The sequence below is a fragment of the Caloenas nicobarica genome, chromosome 19 (assembly GCF_036013445.1).
Source record: "Caloenas nicobarica isolate bCalNic1 chromosome 19, bCalNic1.hap1, whole genome shotgun sequence".
Lineage (NCBI taxonomy): Eukaryota > Metazoa > Chordata > Aves > Columbiformes > Columbidae > Caloenas > Caloenas nicobarica.
In genome coordinates this window covers 10,591,876-10,617,945 of record NC_088263.1, presented here as the reverse complement: position 1 = coordinate 10,617,945, position 26,070 = coordinate 10,591,876, and the positions used below count along the sequence as shown (strand labels likewise).

General features: G+C 42.4%; 1 protein-coding gene across 7 annotated transcripts in view; it reads left to right on the top strand.

The window, feature by feature from the left end:
• Window positions 1-26,070, top strand: part of DENND1A (DENN domain containing 1A) — a 158,624-nt gene that overhangs the window by 56,628 nt on the left and 75,926 nt on the right. For 6 of the 7 annotated variants that reach the window (XM_065648462.1, XM_065648458.1, XM_065648460.1 and 3 more), the window contains exons 6-11: window positions 5,904-5,973; window positions 7,094-7,174; window positions 9,237-9,290; window positions 13,042-13,152; window positions 17,865-17,965; window positions 24,535-24,580. In XM_065648462.1, the coding sequence (XP_065504534.1) occupies window positions 5,904-5,973; window positions 7,094-7,174; window positions 9,237-9,290; window positions 13,042-13,152; window positions 17,865-17,965; window positions 24,535-24,580 (463 nt within the window). The remainder of the gene's footprint in view (window positions 1-5,903; window positions 5,974-7,093; window positions 7,175-9,236; window positions 9,291-13,041; window positions 13,153-17,864; window positions 17,966-24,534; window positions 24,581-26,070) is intronic. The other variant, XM_065648461.1, reaches the window with a different exon arrangement.

Here is a 26,070-nt window from a genome sequence, read left to right as displayed (position 1 = left end):
TTTTTCATGGTGTCAGCACACCAGTAAAATTGAAAGCTGGAGCTGTCAATGTTAAAGATTAGTTTTATAAACAGTTGCTATGGCAGTTAGCAAATACAAATCATTTTTTAACGCACCCCTTGCCACTGGGCTTTGCTGCTGCTCCACTGGAACACGGAGCGTTTTTGCTCTCGATGCACTTCCAAACCCTTGGTGCTCCGTGGGAGTTTGTTTTGATGAGTTTGTCTTTCGTGATGCTCTTGTGCACTTCCGTTATCCTGCTGTTGCTTCTTCCTTCACAATTGTTTGTCGCGACTAACGCTGGAAAATCTCTCCCTTTTTAAGTTGAGATTTACCTTTCTAACAGTAAGTCAAATTCCTGGTCCCACCCCGTGTCTGCCTGTTTGCCTGGCCTCTCCTTACACTTGACCTTGGATGTACGTGGTATTCGTGAGATAGCTACAGTGATTTAGAATGGTACATGCTATAACTTATGACTCTCCTTCATTCTAATGAGCGCTCAAAAATATCAAAAGAAACGATAATGGTGAAATTTTCATATTTCAAATAAAATACATTTATTATCAAACCCTCTATTCATTAGTGGTGCTTCAGAACTGGATGAGAAACAGCTGTTTTTTCCTGAGGAAGGCATCTTTTACTTGATAGAGAAATCAGCTGGATGCCAGTGTAGATATGTTGCTTAAAGATTTCTCTTTTGCTATTTGTAGAGGTGTTGCATTCTTCTATTTACCATTGGACAATTCCATTTGACTAAATTAGTTGCGTGACTTTACATATAGGCAGTCACTGTAATAGAGCTATTCTCTTGATTTTTTTATATACTTTCTTGGCTTCTGTGTTTGCTGGAAGGCAATCTTCCTATTCTGATGGAGATAAGACAGTAGCTCTCATATGTTTGTGCAAGTTGAAGTCCCATAACTTATTATCGATGAGCCCTTAATCTTACACAGGACAGTAGCCAGGGCACGGTGCCGAGCTGATGGGCGTGATCCTTAGATCTGCCGCTGAGCTCAGGTCTGTGAGAGGGGCAGAGTTACCTTCGTTAACACCACGGCGGGTTCCGTGGCGCACTGGGCACGAGCCGTGCAGGGCGATCCGCGGTGCCGCCGGCTGCGGGGTTTGCCACGGGCTGGCTTCTGTTTGTGGCTGTAGCTACTGAAATGTTATTCCCAAAATTGCCCATGTCAAACAGGCTAGCGGAGGGCTTGGACTAGTAATAGATTAAAATCAGGCATCATTTTTTTGTGTGTGCTATTGTGGCCTTTCTGCTTTTATCCATGGGTACTATTTGACCAGGCTAAATGTAAAGTGTTAGTTTCAATTAATGTTCCTCAGTGTGAGTCAGCTGGAGAGAGATTTCTTTCTAATTATTAAAAAACAAAAAAATAATTGTAAATAATGATTATAATTGTTTTGTTTTTAAAAGCTGTTGTATTAAGTCTTTAATGAGTGTAGGAGGATCCTGGAAATCCACTTTTCTGCTTAATTTCATTGCTGTTGACAACTTAATATGACTAAAGGAAGTTCTGTTGGGTCAGCCCTTACTGCGTCCATCGTCCTGTGGGATGATGATATGCACATGTATGTGTGCGTACACGCGTGGGTTTGTGTGAATGTGTGTATATGTGCATGTAAGTGCAGTTGCTTTATCTCCAAAGGGCCAGCTGCATGTTCTCCAGTTTGGGCTGCAGCCGTCAGAAAACACGACCTCGTGCTGCTGGGATAGAGGAGGCTTTTCCTTTCATATGTTAAAGCACACGGGAGGATTAATATGTTGAAAAATTCAAAGCTAACTTGACGGCAGTACAGCATTTTCATCTGTGTAGCAGCTACTATTGGGCGATGACATTTTCTGTTCAGTGTAACTTTTGAAGCCCAGATTGAACTCCTGCGAGCAGCACGGCTTGCACCGTCTGCAGCTGTGGGGGCAGCGGCCATTGCGTCCTCCTGCCTTCCCCGTCCTCCTGCCTTCCCCGTCCTCCTGCCTTCCCCGTCCTCCTGCCTTCCTGTCCTCCTGCCTTCCTGTCCTCCTGCCTTCCCCGTCCTCCTGCCTTCCCCATCCTCCTGCCTTCCCCATCCTCCTGCCTTCCCCGTCCTCCTGCCTTCCCCGTCCTCCTGCCTTCCCCGTCCTCCTGCCTTCCTGTCCTCCTGCCTTCCTGTCCTCCTGCCTTCCCCATCCTCCTGCCTTCCCCATCCTCCTGCCTTCCCCGTCCTCCTGCCTTCCCTCTCTTGCCTTCCTGTCCTCCTGCCTTCCCCTTCCCCATCCTTCTGCCTTCCTCATCCTCCTGCCTTCCCCGTCCTCATCCTCCTGCCTTCCCCGTCCTCATCCTCCTGCCTTCCCCGTCCTCATCCTCCTGCCTTCTCTGTCCTCCTGCCTTCCCCATCCTCATCCTCCTGCCTTCCCCATCCTCATCCTCCTGCCTTCTCCGTCCTCATCCTCCTGCCTTCCCCATCCTCCTGCTGTCCCCATCCCCACATGCCGACTCAGGGTACAAAAGCTTTACTTCTTGTTGCAGGTCTGCTGAAGCTCTTCACCACAGCAAACCCCGACCCACAGGGATTGCTGGACTTTGTTATCATGCTAATTTGCTTCTTTGTTATCTTTCCTGTAGTGTCAGCCCGCCTCGGCAGTTGTTGTTTTTGCGCCACTGTTCTTTAAACACCACATTTTGGAAACGTTTGTATTTACAAGCTGCAATGCGGCGCTGTTGTACTAACGTTTGGACTGACCCTAATTGCTGTGACACATGTAACTAATGACGTTTTGTACTTTCAAGGAGCGCACTAAAAAGGTGATGACATACGAGTTACTGAATAAGGTTCTGTGCAGCTCGTGCAGCGGAGTTTGTGCAGACCGTGTGGAGCATAATAACCCGTTTTCCTGTGCCCGGGTTTGTTTCCCGCCAGACTGGCCCGTCTGCAGCGCCGGGGTTCAGAGGGACAGCACGGCAGAGTCGCCAAACCAGCTCTCAGCTTGGAGAAGCCTGATTTGATTAGGCTTTGATTTGATACTCATGATTGGTGGCAAATGTGTCATTGTATGTGTGTGAGGAAACTGAAAATGGGTGTAAAATTGAAAAAAAAGAACTCAGAATTTGAGATTGCCCTTTTATTTTTGTTTACTCTTCAACCACAATCTGATTTATGCTTGTTGGAGTCTTTGAACTTCAACTCCCTTGAAGAATCTCTGGTCTGTCCCATATTTGATGTTGGGGAGGGGGGTGCGCGAGTGCTCCCATGCGATGGGGCTCTGGGCAATTTCAATCCCGAGCGCTTCCCTTCCTTTGTTTAACCTCTGACCTGTGAAAACAAGAGTTAATCAAAAGTTCTAAGGTAGCTAAGAGGAAGGGGAAGTGTTTGGTTACAAATTAAATATGAGCGAGTCATAAACCATAAATCTTCAGTAGTGCTACCAGTTGTGCTACTTCAGTTGCATGTGGTACAGAAAGTTTTTGGTTATAAATTCAACCTTCGTTTCTTTGGAAGGGGTGTTTAAAGGCTGCCTCAAGGATTTGCTTTTCGTAAGAAAAAATCCACATCTTTTTTCTTTTGGCAGAGATCTAGAAACAAATTCAGACAACTATATTTCTTGACTTTTTTTTTTTTTCAACTTTAGCTGGCCACAATTTGGTCTAATAAAAGCAGAACTCTTTAATTCTTGAGTAGTCAACACAGAATAAGTGATGAAGTAAAAGTATTGAAGATGGCAGGATAAATTAGTTTTCTAGCATATCCAAAGCTTTCAGGGTGAGAGAGATCCTGAATTCAGCAGTGACAAAGCAGAGAGGTGAAAATTGAAGTGAGATTGTCCATATAATTTGCGCAATTAGGTGATGGGTTTGTTTTATCTTGTCTTGCAGCTCTCGAGCAAGAGCTGCGCAGGTCCCTGTGTGCTGTGCTGAGATCTGCTTCAAACAGCAGCTCCTTTCCTCGGCTTCAAAACTGTGAAGCTTCTCTCCTCAAAATGGAAAGTTATTCCTAAAATAAGAAAAAGCAGCAGTTATACTGAGATGCTAAACCATAATTTGGAAAACATGGGTTAAAATAAGGAAGAGTTAGTGTTAAACAAAGAACAATAATGAAGTTCATTATATTAACGAAGAGCCACGAAGGAGTGAGCAAATACAACAGAAGTAGGGCTACACCTTCCCTTCTGTTGTGCGGGGGGGTTGCCGATGTTCTGACATTGTCTGAGTAGAGACTTTATCTGGGCTGTTTTTATTAGAATCCTAGAAGCTATTCGCTAGGTGCTGAACAAAAGAAATAAAGCACAATAATATTTTAAAAGATTATAATTTTAAACTGTGAATAAAGTTTTCCAGCAAGGTCCCTGAGCAATTAAATAGAACTTTAAACGTGCTTTCCTGAAATAAGTTTGGGGGTTGTGCTGTCAGGGAGCTTTCTGCCTCCTTGGTTTTCTGTCTTTTCCAACTCTTTTGATAGATGCCTTGCAGGGATTTGTTTACCAGGTTCTTAATCTCTACTTAGCAGATAGGTTTTGAGAGGATTTCTTGTTACTCTTGTAATGGCTTTTAACTCTGCTGAGGTTTGTTTAACTAAACAGAAAGAAAGAAACTTATCTTCTAACTAATCCTTCTTGATTGTTTACAATATAATGCCAAACTTAAATGCTGTTTAAAGTGGTAATTGTCTGTCTTTCTCCTCTATTCCAATACATAGTTTGTAAAGATGCTTAGAGCATATTAATTTAAATGATAATACTGTCATATAACATGAAAAGTTAAGTTGCTTATCAGTATATTTTGATAAGCTACTTACATTTTACAGTAGCATTTGCAGGCTTCAAACAAATGTTAATGATGGAGTGTCATTCCCTTTATCTGTCTCATATATAGCTTCTCACTTCATTTATTACTGAAAGCTGTACAGTTAGGAACCACGGGGCACTCCATTCTTTAGACTTGTCAGGATGTAGGCATGTTTTATAAAAACTTTAAATCCTGTCTAACTATACCAAAATAGAATCCATTTGCTTCAAAATGCATCTGTGATTAAAAGAAGAATCAGTCTGTGCATCACGCAAACTTGCTTTCCTGCTCGCTGCAGCCGAGGGGAAATTCCTGGTAGGTATTTAAAAGGAGTTGAAATAAAGAACTGTGCCAGGAAAATAGGGTACAAAATCCTGCCAAAGCATACTGTAGTGTGAAGTCACATCTTAGCTGTCTCTTTTATGGAATAGAAATGTAATGTAAATGAAAAAGATGTGATTTTTCTGCGTGTTTGTCTTTTAATTTTATTTCTTTATTACTTCTGTAAGTTGAAAGCAAATATACTTAAGGTGAAGTTTCTATTTGACCTCACTAAGGACTGGCCGAATGCCACGATACAGGATGTGGAATCAGATTTGACAAGTTAAAAACTGAGATATTTGTTGTGCAATTTAAAAAATCCATTTGTACCAGGATTCAAAACCAAAACAACTGTCTGCAGTTCACTGGGCCCTCAGCAGCTCTATGGAAGACTAGTTGTTCAACATATACTTTGGGAAATAATTACTATTAAAAATGTTCCCCCGTACATGAACATAGATACATGAGTGTACCTTTATTTTACAGGTTAAAACCTGCCCTTGGGTTGTATGTTCTGTGCAGGTGAGGAGCAGGGGAACCGCAGCTGCTCACAGCTGGTGCACATCTGGCGCTCAGCGCCCGTGTGTTGCTGCAGACGCTGGCAAGAGCCGAAGCCGGAGCTCAGTGCCCAGGGGCAGCGGCTGCTGCCGGGGAACGGCCCATGTGCCTTTCCCGGTGACATTTGCAGTGTCACGCCCAGCAGAGGCTGTTGGTAGCATGCACCTATAGAGGTGTACAGGCCAACAAGGGTGGATTTATTTAGCAAGTTACATTTATGCTTTTTCTTTCTTTTTTTTTTTTTTTTTCTAGTTACCTGCCATGGTTTGAAGTCTTTTATAAGCTGCTCAACGTCTTGGCAGATTATTCAGCAAAAGGACAGGTATTATTTTAAAGTACTAACCCTACTTTTCCCTGCCCCAATGTCAAATGAGGGAGAAGGGATGAAAACAAGCTGGTTTAAGAAGTGCTTGTCTCAGAGATGACCATGTGAGTTATTAATCTGTATGATGCAGCAATATAGACAATCATATTCAGCCAAGCTGAACTTGGCAAGTGCCTTTGAAAAATAAATATGCTTTTAAATTATTTTTGGGAAAAGATAAAGTCCAAGAATGTGACTGTGGATCCAACAGGAGTTAATGGTTTCCCTGCAGTCACCCACTGTGCAGCCCTTGTGGTTCCCTGAGCCGTGCTCAGCACATCCCCGCGGTTCCCACGCTGCCGGGGGGCCGGGATCTCTTACAGGTGTCTCGCGTGTCACATAAGGTAAGTGCAGACCTGAGCTCCCTGATGCGAAGTTCTCACCCATGGAACATCACCTGGGACAAGCCTTTCAGACGCTCTTTGCTTTTAAAGCAAAACAAAGTAAAATTCAGTCTTGAGACAGTGAAAAAATGGGAACTAAGCCATTAAAATTTGCTTCTAGGTTTATAAATGATAATTCGTGATACAGAGAAATCACTTATGTGTTTGCAACACCTAGCCTAGTCTCGTGTATTTAAAATATTACATGATCATCTTCCCAGTTAGCTGGCTACTTTGATCTATTACCATTTTGTGGTAATAATTGTATCTTGCATTTGTCAGAATTATTTGCGTTTGAGGTACAAGCACTTAGGATCATCTCTTCATCTGGATGGATTAAATCCATTTGGCTTTCCCCTAAGCTAGCGAGCTGTTATAAGGAACTTGCAGTGCAAGCTGGCGTGGGCTGTGCTGAGTAACTGTGTAGTGCATAGGTTGGTGACTAAGTAGGTTGCAGAAATATGTAGAAATACATATGGAAAAAATATATTCTAAAAAAATCATGTTATAAAACCCAGCTGTCAGAGGGAACTACATTCATTTCTGTTCATAGTCTAATGTATAAATCTATTTTCACTTTTTGCTTTACACTCTAAACCCCCAGTTCGATGAACATTGCCCTTCTGTCTTGGAATTTAGCTTGTTATAGCAATGCCTACTTAGTATTAATTTCTTTTTTCTTCTCCTTATTTCAGGATACTCAAAGGAGTGAGCTCCTAGAAACATTTCATAAACTTGCCATCCCTGAGCCAGGAACCTCTGTTCATCTTGGAGTGGTGAGTGGCAGAGATGTAAACTGAGGTCTTTAATTTTCATTACATATCATGATGGAGGGATGTCAAAAGCAATTCTCCTATTTGGAATGTGGTAGACGGATGTCGTTTTCCTGTGAGGACACAGAGCTCTGAAATTCCCCTTTTCATGTTTGGGGCCCTCTGTTTCCCTTTCCTTAACCTCGAATGTCTCAGAGATGCTGTTGTTTGATCGGAGGAAGATCGGGTGTTCCTCATGGAAATTTCTCACCACATCACCTGTGACCTGTCAGAGGTCACAGAGCAGCAACATGACATTTACTGTCCACACTTCTGCAGAACTCCTAGAGCTTGCAAGTATGCAAAGGGAAGGAGACTGGAAAGCAAACACTTGTGTACCTGCCATAGCAGCCGTTTGAATATTAACTGTTTATCACCTTTTCTGATGGCTTTTCCTCTCCTCCCCTGAAGAAAAAGACTCACACAAACAAAATGTATTTCATTTTTATGTCTTGTGAGAAAGTTAACCGAAGAACACAGAGAACAGATGTGAGATTTTATTGATGGGATTGTATTTGGGGTTTTTTTGCCGAACAGCCCTGTGTTCCAGGCTGTAGTGAAAAAGTGTTGAAGATGCACATTGCTGCGGTTGCCAATTAGTCATTTGGAGTTCACATGAAAACCAGTGGTCTGTGCAGCCACGGGAGACCTCTCGTTTCCTTTCCTCCTTCTCCTAAAGTCCTCAGTGGCCACCAGCAGCTCCCTCCCGTCACTGCCCTGTGATGTCACTCGACAGGTAGCAGTTGTTTGGCCTCGCTGGGTCACCGGCTGGCGGTGGAAACATCCCCGTCCCCGCGAGGCCGGCGCTATTGTGAACAGCGTTTCTGTTTTCAGCTGTCTCGAAAGGCAACGATCAGTTGGGATATTTCAGTTTTTTCATACCAGTGGTTTCAAGGAATGCTGCCGGTCTCCCCTTGTCTCAGCCATTTCATGGGCGATGAAGCAAGAAAGGATCTCAAAGAGCAGCCAAGGGACTGTCTGCTCCGGTGTCTTTACACATTTTATTTTGGCTGTTCACAAGCCTATTTTGGGGTTGGGGTGAGGTTCCTCTATGTGATATAGTTGTGATTACTATTCCTGTATCTTTGCATTGCATCTTTTGAACCAAACTAAGCCAGTGATTTATCAAAAAGCAAAAAATTATGTTTATACATTTAGTGTCTATATTCAGTGTAGCTGTTAAACCCTCTTGCTATTTCGGGTTATAGACTGTTCATGAAGCACTGAAATGCCTGAGATATATATACAAGAAAATTGTGCCAACCGTGGAATTATGCCAAGAATATAGCAGCCTTTAAAGCTTCAGCAAGTAATTATTAAGTAGCCCTAAGATAAATTGTGAAAATCTTAAAAATAATATAATTTGTATACAACATCAATTTACAAAAGCAGTTCAGTCACTTTCCTTTCCCAAAGCACTAACCAAGAATCACGCAAGTTACACGCAGTCAGATTGGGAACGAGAGTGAACCCGGTCTCTTGGAGCGCACACAATTAAAAAATGTGACAATATAATGGATTATGAAACTGCAAGACCAACACAGTGTTTCAAACTGTGTTTTTTAAGGTGTATAAAAGTGACCTAGAACTTTAGTAACGTTTTTCAGGTAAGCAGGCATAAAAAAAACTTCAGCAAGTATTTCTCGGTCCGTGTGCATCAGGTGCTGCTGCCGTGGGGCAGCGCAGGGCCCGCTGGCTGGGGCCTCCGCGGTGGCCAGAGCTCAGCCCCGCGCTGCCCCGGGCACGTGTCGCACGGGCCCTGGCTTTGTCTGTGCCTGAAGAGCAAAAAAAATGTAATAACTTTCAGAAACATTTGATGCTTTTGGTCTTTAAGCATTTCATGTTGTGTGATCTGAGAATCCAGGTTTTGAAATCCATGACAAAGTCTTACTGGTAGTTGGTAAGAAATATTCTGTCATTTTTACTTAGCTGAGCAACTGCTATTATTGCTGTTATGAACAGCAAGCAATAAGTTTAGATTGCTTTTGACAGTACTGCAATAACCAATATTTGCTCTTTTTTTTAGCACTCTTACTTTACTGTGCCTGACATCAGAGAGCTTCCTAGTATACCTGAAAATGTGAGTAGAGGACCATGCACTTTCTCATTTCTGTTTAATGTCAGCAGCGAAATAGATAATAACTGTTACCTCTGTTTGGCCTAGTAATAGATGATATTCTATATATTGCTAGATTTTGAAGTAAACTTCAGGTGGTTAATTTATAATAAGTATCGGGTGAAAAACGTCATGTTGCGAACTGCAGAAGTACAACATAACAGTGGACTTCAGTGTTTGCCATTTTAATTAAGAAAAGATACCAAATGAGCAGGAAATTGGCAGCTGTAAGTCAAAATATTTACTTTAAAAATATGAAGCTTTTATTATTATCACCACTCCATTATTACTTACTGTTAACATTTCATGATTTTGTGGTTCTAGTAAGTAAGGAAATGTAAAGTACACATGTGTATTTTGTAGCAATAGGATGCCTTAGATGTAATTCAAGAGTCAGTTCCTCAGTCTAAACCAGCTATCAAATCCTGGCCTAATGCAGACATGAAGTTACTTCCTTATAGGGGTTATATTTATGTTAATCTTTTTTATGCTAATGATCTCAAACATCAACAATTATTGTTTGATAAGCCTCAAATTACCTGGAGAGCAAGGAAGGAAGTTTATTTCCTTTTAGAGGCTGGTAAATTGGAGGGCAGAGAGAAAAGAGCTAGTGATGGTAAGGCTAAAATAAGAGAACTACAATCTGTGTTACTGTGTTCAAGCTTCACTCTTTGCAGAGGAGATTGCTCCTTGGTTTGTTCCTTCAGTCAGAAGTTCTTCAGTAGATGACAAAGGAAGAGAAGTACATGAACTTTTTTTTTAATTTTTTTTTTTATTTTTAAAATTTTTTTAAGTCAGTGTGCATGTGCATTTACTGAAATAGCAAATGATCAAATAGGTCATTGATCTCCATGAACTTTCATGGAGTACTCTGAGTGAGTTTTGAGGGGAGTAGGGGTACCTGCTCCCATATTTTATTTTGAAAATCCCACTTTTTTCTCTCTCAAGAAAGGTTTAAATCCTAGGAAACAAAATACACAACAATTATACGGCAAATTGGAACGCTTTCGCTTGTATTTATTTAACTCATTCATGGTTTTGTCACTTACGAGACATGTCTTTCAAAATACATGTGTAAGTCCCAATTTAATCTTCAAAGATGACAGCTTTCTTATAAATAAAACTTAGAGCTAACACGTGAATTTCCTTAGTATCAATACATTACCATACAGCCCACATGCTTCGCAGGTGTCATTGGCAAATTTCTGAGAGCAGAGAAGACTAAAGTGTTACCAATCTTTCCATCTGAAAGTACATTTGTGTGTCAAAGCCAGTATTTAGCTATGATAAAGCTGAAAGAATAATTGCAAATCAGGTCCCCATGTCTGGTTTCCCCTCCGTAGCAGCTGCTGGTGCCACCCCAGCCCGTCCCCGCTCTCCGCACACCGTCCGTGATCCCTGCACACCGTCGCCGTTCCCTGCACACTGTCTGTGATCCCCGCACACCGTCCCCGCTCTCCGCACACCGTCTGTGATCCCTGCACACCGTCCCCGTTCCCTGCACACTGTCTGTGATCCCTGCACACTGTCCCCGATCCCCGCACACCGTCCGTGATCCCCGCACACTGTCTGTGATCCCCGCACACCGTCCCCGATCCCCGCACACCGTCCGTGATCCCCGCACACTGTCTGTGATCCCCGCACACTGTCCCCGATCCCCGCACACCGTCCCCGATCCCCGCACACTGTCTGTGATCCCCGCACACCGTCCCTGATCCCCGCACACCGTTCCCGATCCCCGCACACTGTCCCCGATCCCCGCACACCGTCCCCGATCCCCGCACACTGTCTGTGATCCCCGCACACCGTCCCCGTTCCCCGCACGGCGGGGCGGGCAGCGCCGGGGATGCAGCTCCTGTTCCACGGCCCTCGGCCGAGTGGCATCAGAGGGAGCTCAGGGCTACGGAACAATTCTAATTCCCACTATTTGCGGCAGTTGTGTCATCACGCACTGTGTTTTGGCGTCGTGGAAGGATGGGTGAGAGGGGGAAGAAGAGCCCTAGAGAAGACAGCTTATGTTTAGACAAAAATATCATGCTAATCAGCACAGATGGGATGAGAAATACAGAAAAAGTACATGATCGTTTAATAGGTTTTTGGCAAAATGTGTTGGCTTTTTTTTTTCATTTTCCCTTTTTGAATATACCTGGCCGCTTTTCTGTAACAAAGACCCGAAGGATTGTTTTATATTGACATGTTTGAAGCTACCCATAATGAGCTTAGGGGTTTTTTTTTCTATCTAGATACTAGTACAAAACTCTTCCAAATACAATGCTTAATTTCTCTTCAGTTCTTTGTGTTTGGATGGCAAGCTGTGGAACATATTTTTGCACAGTATGAAGCATCTTGGCAGACTTCTCAGGCCAAGCATTGGTGGTTTTAGAGTTATCTTTGGATCTGTCAAAAGTGCTAATAGGCTTTGTTGAGCTTCTTTAAGTTTCTAAATCATATTCGCTTTTTGCTTTTCTGCACTTTTTTATTTAATGATGATTAAGATTGCACTTGAATTCATGACTAATCTAATTTTGCTCTCATATGTGCTTTTTGTGTAAGACTGTCTTTATCATATACCAACCCTTTAATATCTGTAAGAAGCTATTTGGAAACAAATTCCCTAATTCAGCATTCTTGGGTACATTACCTTTTCCTCTACCAGCCCCGCGCCCTCCACCTTTTTCTTTTTAATTTCTGTGTTTTGAGAAGTGAAACCATCCTCTACAAACAACAGTCCTTTTTTTGTTTGCCTTGCGCTGTAAAAGCCCCTCATTCTGGGAGAACATAACACATTTTGATGAAGTAACCCACATGGTGGCTACCTAGTTCTGATAGTGCAGATGTTAGGAACCCCTTTGCTGTTTGTTAAAGACACGCTGGTTGTTTAGCAGTTGCCGCAGGCCCGGTGGCAGTGCCGCGGGCGCTGGGCAGCCGCGCTGGGGGTGCGGCCGGGGAGCGCTGCTGCCTGCCGGGCTGGCGTGGGCGGTCAGCTGGCCGTTCTCTCTTGTGCATCTTGCTCTGGCTTGCTTTTTTTTTTTTTAATTTCAGTTACTTACAGTAATTTTTACATAGGTACTTTTTAATATTCTGAGCAGCAAAAGCAAGGAAGAAACTCGTGTTGCCCAGGCAGTGTATATGTGAAGTTTTGGCAGTGTTACCTGCTTGTGTCTTGATCTTTTTATCTACACTTTAGAGGCAAATTGCAAATGTGTTTTGCTTACAATATTCTACTGCAGTTAATTTTCTTTATACTATATGAACATACTGATCACTCAGGTAAAATTGGATGTTTGAACCCTGCCTCTTCATCAGCGATGGGCATCCATTGACATTTTCAGAGACACTTCTCTGTCTCCTGCCTCAGTTTCCCCAGCCCCCCAAGGAAGCGCTTTCTGTCTTCCCCAAGGGGCAATGTGTGAGTGCACGACACCAGCACTGACAGAACGTATTTTTTCTCCGAGAAGTATCTTGTATTTAGGAAGCTGTATGTGAAACATCATCTGTTTTGTTACTCCAACACCTGGCTCCTCAGAAGCTGGGGAAAGCTCTTGCGGCTCAAAAGTGCTCTGACATAAGATGACACACTGCTCGCTTGCTTGAAGTCAGGTACTGGAGGTAGCGCAATGGGAGGATGAAATCTGTCTTTTTTTGTTGTTGTTTTTTGTTAAGGACACTTGTTTTTGTAATATCATGAATCAAAAATGATTTTCTCTCTTCCCAGAGAAATCTGACAGAGTATTTTGTAGCAGTTGATGTCAACAACATGCTGCATCTCTACGCCAGTATGCTGTACGAGCGCCGCATCCTCATCTGTTGTAGTAAGCTGAGCACTGTGAGTAAAATACATGAGAATTTCTTCTATTCACAGTACTTTTAAAAAAATGTCGGTCATATATAGGACATGATCTCTAGGTCTCCCTTCCTACCTCAGCTCTGCAACCTCAACTCAATCCTGTGGTTCCATGTGATGATTTTACTTCTGCTGGCTTCTGATGTTCAAATGAAAAAGGTTTTTTCGGATACAGGAGTTCTTGGGGTTGTTTAGTACCTAAATGTACAAACATTTATGCTGTAGTGAAGTCCTTTTTTTCATCATTTACTTGACGGGATAAAAAAATAGGTAAGTGATACTTTTAAATGGATGTTCCAGTGACTTTCTCTGGAGGGACCGAAGGAGTGGGCTACAACACCTTGTCAATCCACATTTTTGCAGTTTTGTTTGATAAGGTGGAGTCTTAACACCACTTTGGCTCCATCAAGGGCCCGAGAGATGAAAGCTACTGAATGCTCTAGAGCACTCGCTGCTACAAATGGCTGGACATCAAAACCAGCACACAGCTTCATTTAGTTCAGAGTTGTGTGTTGTGCATTTCAAGGTTCATCAGTCAATAAGATTGTGATTTTCTTTATAAAAGAAAATGTTAAGTTTTCATTCTGTTTGCTCTGTAAATGGGTATTGATTGCTTTCCTTTATGAATGACGAGCATAAGACGCTTTCACTAATTTTGCTTTCTAGTGCTATGGACTAAGTACTTGAGCGGTCCTCTCTAAAATACAAGCTTCTATTTCCATTTTGTGTGGTATTAACTAGTCTTTCATGGTATGACCGTGACCTACTTTGTGTTTGAGATTAAAACTGCTTCATGGAGTTGTGAATACTATGGAAGGCTGAAATCGTGTACATAGGAATGGTCTGTCGATACAGGGCAGAAAAGAGAAAGAGTGTAAGACATTATAATCTCAGAATAACTATTACAATATAATTTTGAAAGGTAAGCGAAACTAGGGGAATTAGAATAATCTCTGGGATCTATTAAAAATTACTTGGTGTTTACGATCAATCCTACATTTAACTGAAAGAATTATAAGTATTGTAAAGTTTAATATCATAGAAAATTTGTAAAATCTTGATTTTTGTATCTGTCGCATGTTCTGTGTCCTCCCTACTAAAAAAAAGAAAAATACATCCAGGCCTGGTAATTGGCTAAAATGAAAAAGAGAGGTGTTTATTTCAGAAACCTACAGAAGGAAAAGAACAGTAAACTATCAGAGAGGAGGAAAGAAGAGGACACTCTCCTAAGCATCTCAAAATGTGTGTGGCTGGTTGGTTTAATCTCTCCCTTTGTGACAGAGCCTGGGAAGAATTACTTACCTGTCACTTCGCCTTCCGTAACGAGCTGTTTCACAGCTAGGGTTGTGTTTCCTTTCCTCTCTTTCTGGGATTCTTCCTCCTTTTGCCTCTGTCCAAGATGGAAGCCGCTCTGGTTCCTGGGCAGGGAGGGGTGCTCCCACCGCCTGCTCTCATCCCACGTCGTTGTGCGCAAGCTGCCCGGTGCGGGCCGGGCGCTGGGCCGCAGCCAGGGCTCCAGCAGCACAACAAGCTGCATTATTTGATCTCAAACTGTGCTCAGCGGAAGCCAAGACCTCGTAACTGGAAACGCACCAAACCGCGAATTTGCAAAGTACAGTGAGGGTGGTGGTGAGGGGGGTTGGTTTCTTTGTTTTTATTTTTTAGTTTTTTAACAAAAAAGAGGAAGGGACCTATTTGCACTTAATTTCTTTTAACTTTGAGAGACATGGCACATATCATACTTGAGGTTTAAGTTTAATATCGGGTAAGAGAGAGAAAATGAAACAGTTCTGGGTGCGAAGTGTTTTATGATGGAATGAATTCTGTGCTAGTAATATATTACATCACATCAGATTCAAATTTTGAAAATGGCCTATTGTAATTCAACGTCAGTTTATAACATTTATATGTGTGACAAAATCCCATTGATTTAATATGCTCAACTAAGCCTTTTAGAGTATTAAATATAAAACTGCAAACGGTGGCTTAGTGAAGCAGAGTCTCTGTGGCCCAGCTATCTTTTTACACTCCAGCAGCAGCTGCAGGAAGCTGCGGTAGTGGAACTAATCTTATTGCAAAATGCTGGATTCCTAGAGTTTTGACAGTTGGGCATTTCTCAGGCTGCCTTATTATTAAGTGCTTGTTTTCGGTATGGCAATCACTAATCAGGTGAGGTCTCCAGCAAATATGCTATTTCTTTTTTATGAGCCCCTGTCTTGACAGAGTTGAAGGACAGTGCTGGTGCTTGCCCGTGCTAGTGTGTGATTTGAATTCCTGCCAGATCGGAAGGTGGGAGTACATCTCAAAACTAAGTGACAGGTTCTGCTCAGATGTCTGCAGTGTTGAGCATTATGTCTGTTTAATCTTTTCTTGCTGAGTTTGAAAACCAATGGGAGGGGGACTTCGATGGGGCCTCCTTGATTACTGAGTTCACTCCTCTATAGCAGCACCCATGTCATATGATAATGCTGGGAAATAATCCATTTGGTCCTCATAGAAGCCATTTTTAAGTAAGAATTAAATTTTTAAACAGTATTTTTTCCAATCATCTTTTTGATTTGGAGAACAGAAACAGAAAACATAAAGGATTTAGGAATATAGAGGAAAAACTACCTTTGGAAAGCATGCCCTGTTTCCCTGCTGCACGGTTTGGAATCAGGCCGTTCCTTTCATCTAATCTGTGAGAGAGGAGCATCTTCTCCAGTAGGAATAAAGATAAGTCGAAATATAATGGGGTATGTATAAGTCTTAGTGTTTTGTGAGTCATAATTATAGAATAATTCAAGACTTTGTAGCTTCCAAATTTTGCCTTCATTAGTGTCCTAACATACTAATATTTCCATCCTATATGGACCATAAGATAATGTTTACCTGCTAATAAAGAGCTTTCTTTCTCTGAGAAAGACTGAACAGGTACTTGTTCAGACACTTGCTGTACCCTGTCTGCTATTTCCTTATGACAGTGGTTCAAATCTAGTTTAAATTCTTGCATATTCTCTTGCACATACGTGTTTTCAGCACTGGGATGCTTTTGAGCTTTGTGGACCCTCTCGTTCCGACGCTGGCGGCCCCGGGCAGCGCGGAGCTGAGGGGCGACTGCAGCTTCCGTGGGACCGGAGTGGAGATCTGAGGGACGGCCAAAGAGGGTCAGACAAGACCACGTCTCCAGATTTTGTCAGGATTTTTTGAGAGAGTTTTCAACTCGAGGGGTTTTATGTCTGAAATTTTTATCGTTAGAGTCCTGTAGGCTTTGGCAGTGAACATAAACCAAACTACATCCAGAGCTATAGCTGATTTTTCCCTGACACGGAGCCCTAAGAGACTGTATTAGCTCGTCCAGACCATGTTCTTTACCTGTCGGGGGCTCCCTATGAGGTGGTATATAATTCAGTAGTCTGTCTTAATGGAAATTAATAATAATGAGTGTCATCTGCTTTTCTCTGAAGGTTACACCACATCTAACTGAGTTAGGATTGATGTCATGGTTTGTCCTTGCGTAGTTTCATCTCACTCAACTTCAGGCCACCACAAGGACCTCAGCCCTGCAGAATTTGTCTTTTAGGTATTTGTAAGAGTGTTCTCCTCCTTCCTCTTGTCCAGACAGGCATTACGTGCTTGAGTTCGTCATACCTTCAAACAGCTCGTAGGCTTTTGTGGATTGTTGTTTTCAAAATGTGTCTCACAAGTGAAGGATGATGTAGAACTTTCACTGGGTATCGTGTGAGATTCAAAGACACTCTAAACCAAGAGACGCCGGCAGGGTGGATGTGTTACCTGTCACCTCTTGGTCTTTTCCTTGTAGGTGTCTGTCTGTATGAGTGTTCCCAGTTATTTATTCATTTATTTTGTTTTCCCAAGTGTGTGTGTGTTCATGTCTCTTTTCATGGTATTTGACTATAGCTTTTGCTGAGATGTCCTTGTTGAGGACAGCTATCTTTTGATATCTCTTTTGATATCCTTAGCAAATGTGATAAATATCCTGCTTATCTTCCTTTTCCAAATTATTAATTATCGTTCGAAATAGGATTGAGAGACATAATTTCCTCCAAAGCTCTGTGAGGATTCTCCCCACAGCTTGACTAGCACTTTTATTTGTTATTTGTGATCTTTTTCACTCAGTTCCTGCCAACATCAAAACTATTCTGAGTGAGGTTTTATAAATATAACTGAAAAATTCAATGGATCAAATAGTTTGGTGAAAGGCAATTAGATAAAAGTCTCTTTTAAGTAATAAAAAAGTAATCACTGGGTTTAGTGTGGTATAGTCTTAAGAAACGTACACCACTCAAATTTTTTTTTTCAGTTTGTGTTATAATTTCAATGAAGTTTTATGATATTTAATGGATGGTAATTACTAGGACTGGGGGATTTGCTTTTACTCTTTTTTAGTTCCCTTTGTGTTTTCATTTCCATGTTTCTGTTGTTTTATAGAACACTGGGTGTTCTTTTCAAGGTTGGTTTGTTGAATGAATCATGTTCTCAGCTGTTTACAAAGTCAGCTGAGTGACAACCACCATAAACCAGTCACGCTTCACCTACCAATACCCTTTTTTTAACAAGAGCACTGTATATTTTCTAATAAAGCATGTTGATATGAAAGAAGAATTGATTCTTTATGCTTTTTCTTCTAACCTTGCCTTTTAAAGCTCGTTTTTTGTCTTATTCATGATCCTGTTTTAATACGTGTTTTTCAGTTAACTGCCTGCATTCATGGGTCTGCAGCAATGCTCTACCCGATGTTCTGGCAGCATGTTTACATTCCTGTTCTGCCCCCACATCTCTTGGACTACTGTTGGTAAGGCTATATATATGTGCGTGTATATATATTATAGATATGTGTATATATCACTTAGATTCACAACAGTTTTCACATTTCTGTATAGTAAATCTGAAGTCATCTTATGATGCAACTGTTACTCTAAAAATATATGGTCGTATTAAGGAAGCAACCAACCCAGTAAGTAAAATAAATATTGTCATGGCAAGATATAGTTGTCTATCCGTGAGCTGTAGTACTCCGAGTGGTTACTGTGGGATGCTGCAACTTAGCCAACAAAGAGGAAGGTTGAGATGCTGCCGCTTGTCGTTGTTCAGCTGTTGGTTACCACCCGCGCGCCGTTCGTGTGACTTGCCCTTTATTGTCGTTCCCCCTGTGTACGCAGCGGGGAGATGAAGTTTTCCCAGAAGTGTGGCCTTACCTTCGGCTGCTGAGAGACGGGAAACTGCCCAGCCGTGTTTGAGAGTGGACGGAACTGTCGCCTGGGCACGAGGGGATGGAGTTAGTGAGGCCAAAGCTTGGCTGGAGTTATGACAAGAAGAGGCTGTTCCAGGCTGGGAATGGAAAGGAAAGCACAAGGAAAAGGTGGAGCTGCTGCTGCGTGGTCAGGCAGTCGAGTGCTAAGGGCACAAGAGGCTGAGGGGCTCAGTGCCTTTGGCTGCACTGGCAGGGGCTCTCGCTGGGCCTTGTGTCTCTCTGCGGGGCTGAAAAGTTTGTGGGAGCGTGGTGCTTAATGCACTTCTGGGAATTATTTGAAAACACAGAAACAGCCCCTTTTGCCCCCTAGCATTTTAAAAAGTCCTCAGAAAAAAAACAGACTTTATCCGACAGTCATACGATGCCATATTTTAAGTGTGGCTCTTAGTGTGGAGGTTGGCTGGTGTTTTTTTAAGAGTGATAGTGTTCTATGTGACATTTTCTCTGCTTTAAGCAAGAGTAAGGCCCCAGCCGGGATAACTAGCATTCTTAAGTGAAGTGCTAGGAACTGAAACATGTAGATCTAAAGGAAGCTTGTTTCTCTGCAGATGATTTAAATGTTAAGTACCTGCCTATGTCGAGGATACATGGAACGGAATCTAAAAACTATTATCTCCTGTAGAAATGAACCTTCAATTTACTCCCCGCACAGGAAGGGCAGGTTCGAGTCATTTGCAGTGCCAGCGGGTCCCTTTCTCTGCATAATGGGCTTCGCGTCTGTAATTAACACTTGAGGGCTGCTGCCGCCAGCTCTTTCTGCAGGTACATGCTGCTCGGAGTTTTCAGGACAACCGTGCGGTCCACAAGAGGCTTTTACGCTGGGTTTGTAGATGAGGTATTCATCGACTTTCTGACAAAGACATGTTGAAGGGGGCTGAGTCCAGATCCCGCGGCTGGGAGCAGGAGTGTGCAAAAAGCAAACACTTGGGCAGTGTACCCAAGGAAATAAAGACACAAGTCACTGAGCTCTGCTGAATGAATTCTTTCATGGCCTAACACCCTGTCCGTATAACAAATGAGCCAGCTAGTGTGTGAGAAGTATGACTGAAAATTGTATAACTATTAGGCAGATTGTAATTGCATGTTTACAAATACAACAACTGATTACATTGAAAGGATTTTTTTAAACTTAATATTTATGTTCACCTGCATTCCTCATTCATGAACTGAACCACAGAATTGAAAATGTCAAAAGCCTTTATCGTCAAAATGCTTGTCCACGATGCGCCTCCTCTTTGCTGTAGGGATGCTGAGCCGGTAATGGTGGCGTGGTACCATATACATGGGTCTGGAATGACTTCAGTCATCTGATCCCTATCATTTGGATTAATTGGGGGCAGGAGGGGGAAGCAAGGGGGAAGAGTGCTATCCTTTTATTTGTATTTTTTAATTAGGAACCATTCTTTGATATATTTTTCAGCCCAGAGAAAGATTGGGGTGGAGGGGACTAGAAATTGGTGGGAATCCTATCATAAGGTTTCACACCTTAATGCACAATTGCTTGTTCCTTTGAATACAGAACAATAGAGGAAACGTATGAAGCACTGCTGTGTTTTCTAAAAAATAAATAAATAAAAAGTGCATGCCAGCAGGTGCCAAAAGTACTGGTTAATGAGATACCACCACCAAGCATCAGCAGCCAAGCACACACAACTACTTAAATTTGGCCAGATCTTGTCCATCTATTTTGTTGTTGGGAATTTGAGCATTTCTAGATGTGAAAGAAGCAGTCTATTAATTTTCCTCACTACTGGTTCCAGTTTGTTTTTCATGTGGCATAAAAACCCTCCCACTGTGTCTGTTTTCTCCCTTCTCGCTCTGAGTGGCTGTGTTTAAAGTTCACCTCTAAGACAAGCCCGTCTTTGCTGAGCTGGGAACACAGCTTAGTGTGTTCTGAGTCCCAGGGCATTGTCACTCGGCTGAGTCTGTGGCTTTTACCAGAAGCAACAGTATATTTTCTAGGGTGATTAAAACAGCCTTTTCTATGAGCTGGACTGCTCAGCAGCCAGCGTTAGTACAGAGCCACCTTCCCAGAGCACCCTGGCACAGCTGCTGAACAAATATTTCTATTGGTGCAGTTTTCCCTTTCTCCAGGAGTTTTGTTAACTCCCTTTCTCCTGATTTCTAAACCTGCATGTAGTTCAATCTGCTCCGAGTACTCCTGCTGCTCGGGAAACAATGATTCCTTCCTCGGGAGCCTCTTGGAAGCGTTTTGATTTAGCCCGGTACATCTGTGCGCTCACTAAAAGCTCTTGTAGTTGCTCTTCTGGTTTCTTAGCTGGATGTTTTCTACATCATTCCAGTTTATGCAGTCGAGTTTCTCATTTGCATCAATTACCCCAATAAATTTTGTGTTGGATTCTGTTGCATTTCAGTGAGTAACCTGAAGAGAAATCAGGAGCCTGCCTTAGTGCAGTACGGCTGGTGTGAAGCAGCGACACGTTGAGTCAACATTTGTGTATCAACACATGAACTTAGTAAACGTGATCTAATCAGTTTTCCTGGAACAATGAAACAAAATGGTACAAATCCCTGTGTAGCTGTAAGCTATGAACCTTTTTGAGATCCTTGGGTTTTACATTACTTTTTCTGGGGAATTGCAGTATTTTTGAAGCGTGGGGTTTTTTCACTTAAGAGGAAATGTCCCTCTGTTTCACCTGCTTCTCTTCCAATTAGTAGTTGCCCACCTCTTGGGAGCGTAATTAACAGGTCTCTAGTTAGCCTAAGGAAACGAATTAAAGAAACTGTAAAAATGCAACTGTAATAAATGGGCAATACACAGCCATTAAGTCCACAATATCCATATTCATGCTTATGCATTGCTACTTTAATGATTTGATATTTACCTATATAACTCATTTGATTATAAATAACGCTGATTGCAATGGGAACCCGCGTAGCACAAGAGCAGTAATAACCTTCCTCATCGTTCTGGCAGACTGAGGCAGGCGTTTTGTATAAGCAGTAAATATGCGCAGTAGAAACTGATATTTCTTAATGTTGCACTCAATGGCTATTGGCTGCCGTCAAACAACTCTGAGTAGTGGGGAGTTGTGGTTGTAAGAAGCCCCAGGACTGATGAAATGTCCAGCAGCAGGTAAAGCTGGCCCGAAGGGCCGTCCTCAGTCTGCCGGGCTCCCAGAAGAATTGGAGGTTGTGCAGAGTGTTTCTCCTGTTCATACCGGCCGTGTGGCTCACTGAAGTTCACTGGAAAGTCTTGGAAATACACATCTAACCTGGTAAAATATTAAAAGCCGCCTCAGCGTTTCACATCTCCGGACCTGAACAGCCGTGTGCGCTGAACGGGGAAGAGGAGCCACAATGTTCCCTGCACAGGGCAGTAGTTGGCTATTGAACTAATGGCATGTGGTTAATACATGGTGGAGAAAAACGGTGATAAAACCGTTTCTGAAGGCTGGCATGAACCTTCAGCATTTGCTGTCAGGTGTGTTTCCTCTTCAGTCAGATTGGTGAGTGGTGACAGAATGTAGCCTCTCTAGTAGATTTTATTGGAAATAATTGTGCTCTTTACCAGAATTATATTTTGTTGAGGTTACTTATGAGGTTTGCTTAGTTAAACCTTTAGGAGTATAAGAGCTATCTTGGTCAGTTATCCTTAACATACCTCTGCTTTTGCTTTGCTGTTCATGTGTCATTGAACAATAATGTCAGTTCTGAAAAACAAAATTAATTTCGATAACATAGGTATTCAGATAATTTGGTTTTTGTTATCCATGGAGAAAACACTCTGAGGTCCACATTTTGCTGATGAACTGTCACGGTTATTTTAAAGCAGTTGTGAATAAACAAATTTCACACAAATGTACTTTCAAAAACACGTGCTCCATGGATGCGTCACTGATCGGCTTTTCTTCTTGCCTGTCACCTTTCACACAAACTAAAGGCTGCTAAAAGTCAGGTTACTGCAGCCTTTGTGCAGCCCCTGGAACAGTTTTAGATGCTGTATTGCCTTTACACGTAATGTCTTTCACTAGAAAATTGAAAAGATGATTAATTGCATCCAAAGCTGATCTGTATATCTTAAAGACATCTTTCCTGTAATTCTGTAAAATTTTACTGATGGACATGATACAGTTAATTAACTTTTACAGGTTTGGATTTTCCTGTGCTCGGTGACAGGCTCCTCTTTTGGGCATGTTAATAAATGGGGTTTTCTGGAATACTGCACTCTTCCTGCTTCCTTTCATTACATTAGCCAAGGTTCCACTAGATGAGACATTTGCAGTCTTAAGACTTCCTGCCGAGGTTCAGACTTTGTATTTTTGAGATTGAAGCTGTCGTGTTCATGAAACTACTTAATTAGAAACACATTAATTTCCCTGCACACTGGAGGAGTCTGGAGCAGCGGAGCCAGGCGCAGAGGCAAGCTGAGCATTTGTGCAGCTGGCAGCTAAACGAATGGTTTAGACTTCAAATATAAAATTACTGGGGATTTTCTTGCTCCTGGAATGTGGCCATTGGAAGTGAAGAGATGTGGGTGAAAGAGATAGTGTTTGTTGCAGATAAAACATGCAGAATGACAAATAAAAATACTCCTCAGTTGAGCAGCAATCCATATGTAATAAGTGTGTATCATGTTGTATGGTAGGAACTTGCATGTCTGTTCTGGTTCTCGTCTGGGGAATGCCCGAGGAGGCAGGACGCCCGGGGCTGGTACCAGGGTGGCTCCTGCGGTGCTGGGGAGGTCCGGGAGCTGGAGCAGAACGTGACACGTGGCAGCTCCTAAGGGTTCTGTGAAGTTATCCATGCTGGGTGTCTTCAAAAAGAAAAAAGAAGTGTTTTTATGTAGCGTGTTCAACATAGGGGCTCTTTCCATCTCTTCTTGCAGCATCCAAAAGAGTAGCAGTTTTAGGTAGTATATTAATAAACATGATAACTATTAATATGCACATCAGTAAATATCTATTTCTTAAAGATATTTCTCATGAAAATGGGAATCAGAGTGCTTTTGGCTGATCTGGTGTCTTGCAGCAGTTTTTTCAGCGCTGCACTTCTCTTAGTGAGCAGCAGGTACCCGTTTGTAAAAGCGATATGGGAGATATTTTAATCCAAGGCAGAGCAGTGACATTTCTCTCATTTTTTCATCTGAAATTGAAAATGAGCTCTTTGAGCTTGTGTATCCCAAATGAAATGAGGCTCTATTTTAAAAGTTGTGTCTGTCTGTGTGCTTCCCATTTACCAGGCAGCGTGTGCCATATTTGCAATTAGCAGCTCTGGCACCTCTTGGATGTTCTTGTAGGCAGCGCAAATACACACTTTCCCTTATCAGTCGAGTGGGAGTCCTGTAATCAGCTTAATATTAGCAATACTGGATACACAAAGATACAACTTCGGTTCAGTATTCTTGTGTTGTGCAGTCCGTGTTGGTGTTTGCTGGCATCGTAGAAGACAGAAAAGATGGATCTTCCTTTCCCGTCGGCATGGTGGTGGGCTGCAGGGTCCTGCCCAGGAGCCTCTCGGCGGGTTCTTGTGTTCTGAAGGGAATGGTGGTATCAGCCTATATGCCAGTAACTCCGGAGTTAATCAGAATCTTCAAAAGACATTTTTATATTTTTCTTTTGTAAATGTAAACATTTCAAGGTTTACACTTAAATTATTTAAAATGCCTCTGGACCCATATTCAAAGGATTTAAGACTTGCAGTACCGGCTGATATGTATACAGTAAATTAACCACTAAACACTACAACAGGATCAATTTTTCCAAAGAATACTCTTAGAAAAAGTCTGGGTATTTAAAAAATATTATAATAACCTTTTTTTTTTTTCCCCTCCCAAAAAACCCCCAACAGGATTACAGATTTATTTAATAGCTGTTCTTATGTACCTGTCTTAACTTAGTCACTTGGAAACTCTGATGTCGAGAAAAATTAGTGTCTTACAGCAGTGAGAGGATATTGCATAGTAAAAGAAGCATGTCAAATATGGAGTAAAAATTTGTTCACATGTGGTTTGTTTATCTCTATTTATATTATTATTTTAAGCAAAATCTAATCCGGTATCCCAGTATTTTCCTGTAGCTAATTTTATAAGTCAGATGTGTTAATCCAGTGTTATGAGAATGTAAAGGCAGTTTTTTTCCTCTCTGCAGTGCCCCAATGCCCTACCTCATTGGAATACATCTCAGTTTGATGGAGGTAAGTCTTTCTCACCATTTATGAAACTATATATAGTTTTATGATTTAGAGCCAAATTCTGCAGGCAATTATACATTCATTCATATGCTTAAAAATGAAATAATCCTGTTAATTTTGGAGCGCCATGAGAACTGCAGTTAAGCGCACACGGTGCTGTGAAATGTGGGGATGTACCGGTCCCCGGCCCGGGCGCGGGTGCTGCCCAGCGCAGCCGCCAGCGGGTCACATCAGCGGGTCCCGCCGGCGGGTCACATCAGCGGGTCACGCCAGCGGGTCACGCCAGCGGGTCACATCAGCGGGTCCCACCGTCAGGTCACGCCAGCGGGTCACATCAGCGGGTCACGCCGGCGGGTCACGCCAGCGGGTCACATCAGCGGGTCACGCCGGCGGGTCACGCCGGCGGGTCGCACCGGCAGGTCACGCCAGCGGGTCCCGCCAGTGGGTCACGCCAACGCGTCACATCAGCGGGTCATGCCGGCGGGTCATGCCAGCAGGTCGCATCAGCGGGTCACACCATGGCCTCGACGTCCTGCCTCGCTGCCCTGCCCTGACTCTGCCTTCACAGAGCCGAGATTCAACCGAAACGTTGGCAGTTATGGTTCTCTTTTAGGCTTCTGCAGACAGATTGTAGTTTTTTTTAATGTTCAAAAGATCTGAAAAGAAGGAACTTGCTGTTAATGTGAACACAAAGCTGGCAGAGAACCAGCCCTCACAGAAAGCTGCACATATAAACAACTCAGAGTAATTCGTGTGACTTTTTAAAAACTCTGAAAGTGGAAATAGCACGTTTGCTTTTGGTTCCAGTCCTGGCGAAACAATCGATGACTTTCCTCCAAAGTCCAGGACACGTGGCCCCTCGGGGGCTCGTCCCTCGGCAGCCGGTGCTGCGCCGGTGGGACTGCAGATGCGCTTGGGAGTTCATTGACTCCTGTCCCTGCTCTGGATACCTGTGGCTGGACATGTAGGCTCAACATTGAGGGTACATAACAATTTACAAAGCCGAGTTTTACATCACACAAAGTAATGGGTATCACTAGAATATTTGTTCTTATATTGTCCATAAAAATGGAAATATTGATCATACATGCTCTTTCACTAGTATTCTATGTAACCTTTCCCCTTTTTCGAGCATTAATGTGAAGTAATTTTAGAAATCACTTTTTTTCCTGAGAAGGTAGATGGAATACGCAGGATGTTTTTTTCTGGATTTTTGTTTTGTTTTGGTTTTTTTGTTTTTTTGGTTTTTTTTCTTACCATCCTGGGTACAGATGATTTTTTATGCCCTTTAATGTTGCTAAATGAAGTACAGAATTGCAGTACAATGTGTTAGTGAATAAGCAATTATTTTAAAAGTCAACATGTACATTTGTTTGCACATCATAAGCTTATGTTAAGAGGGGGTTCTGATAAGTATCCTTGAATACTGCATAGACAAGACCAAAGGAATATCTAGGAAGAAATATTCTAGCATATATTTTTCATGCTGATGA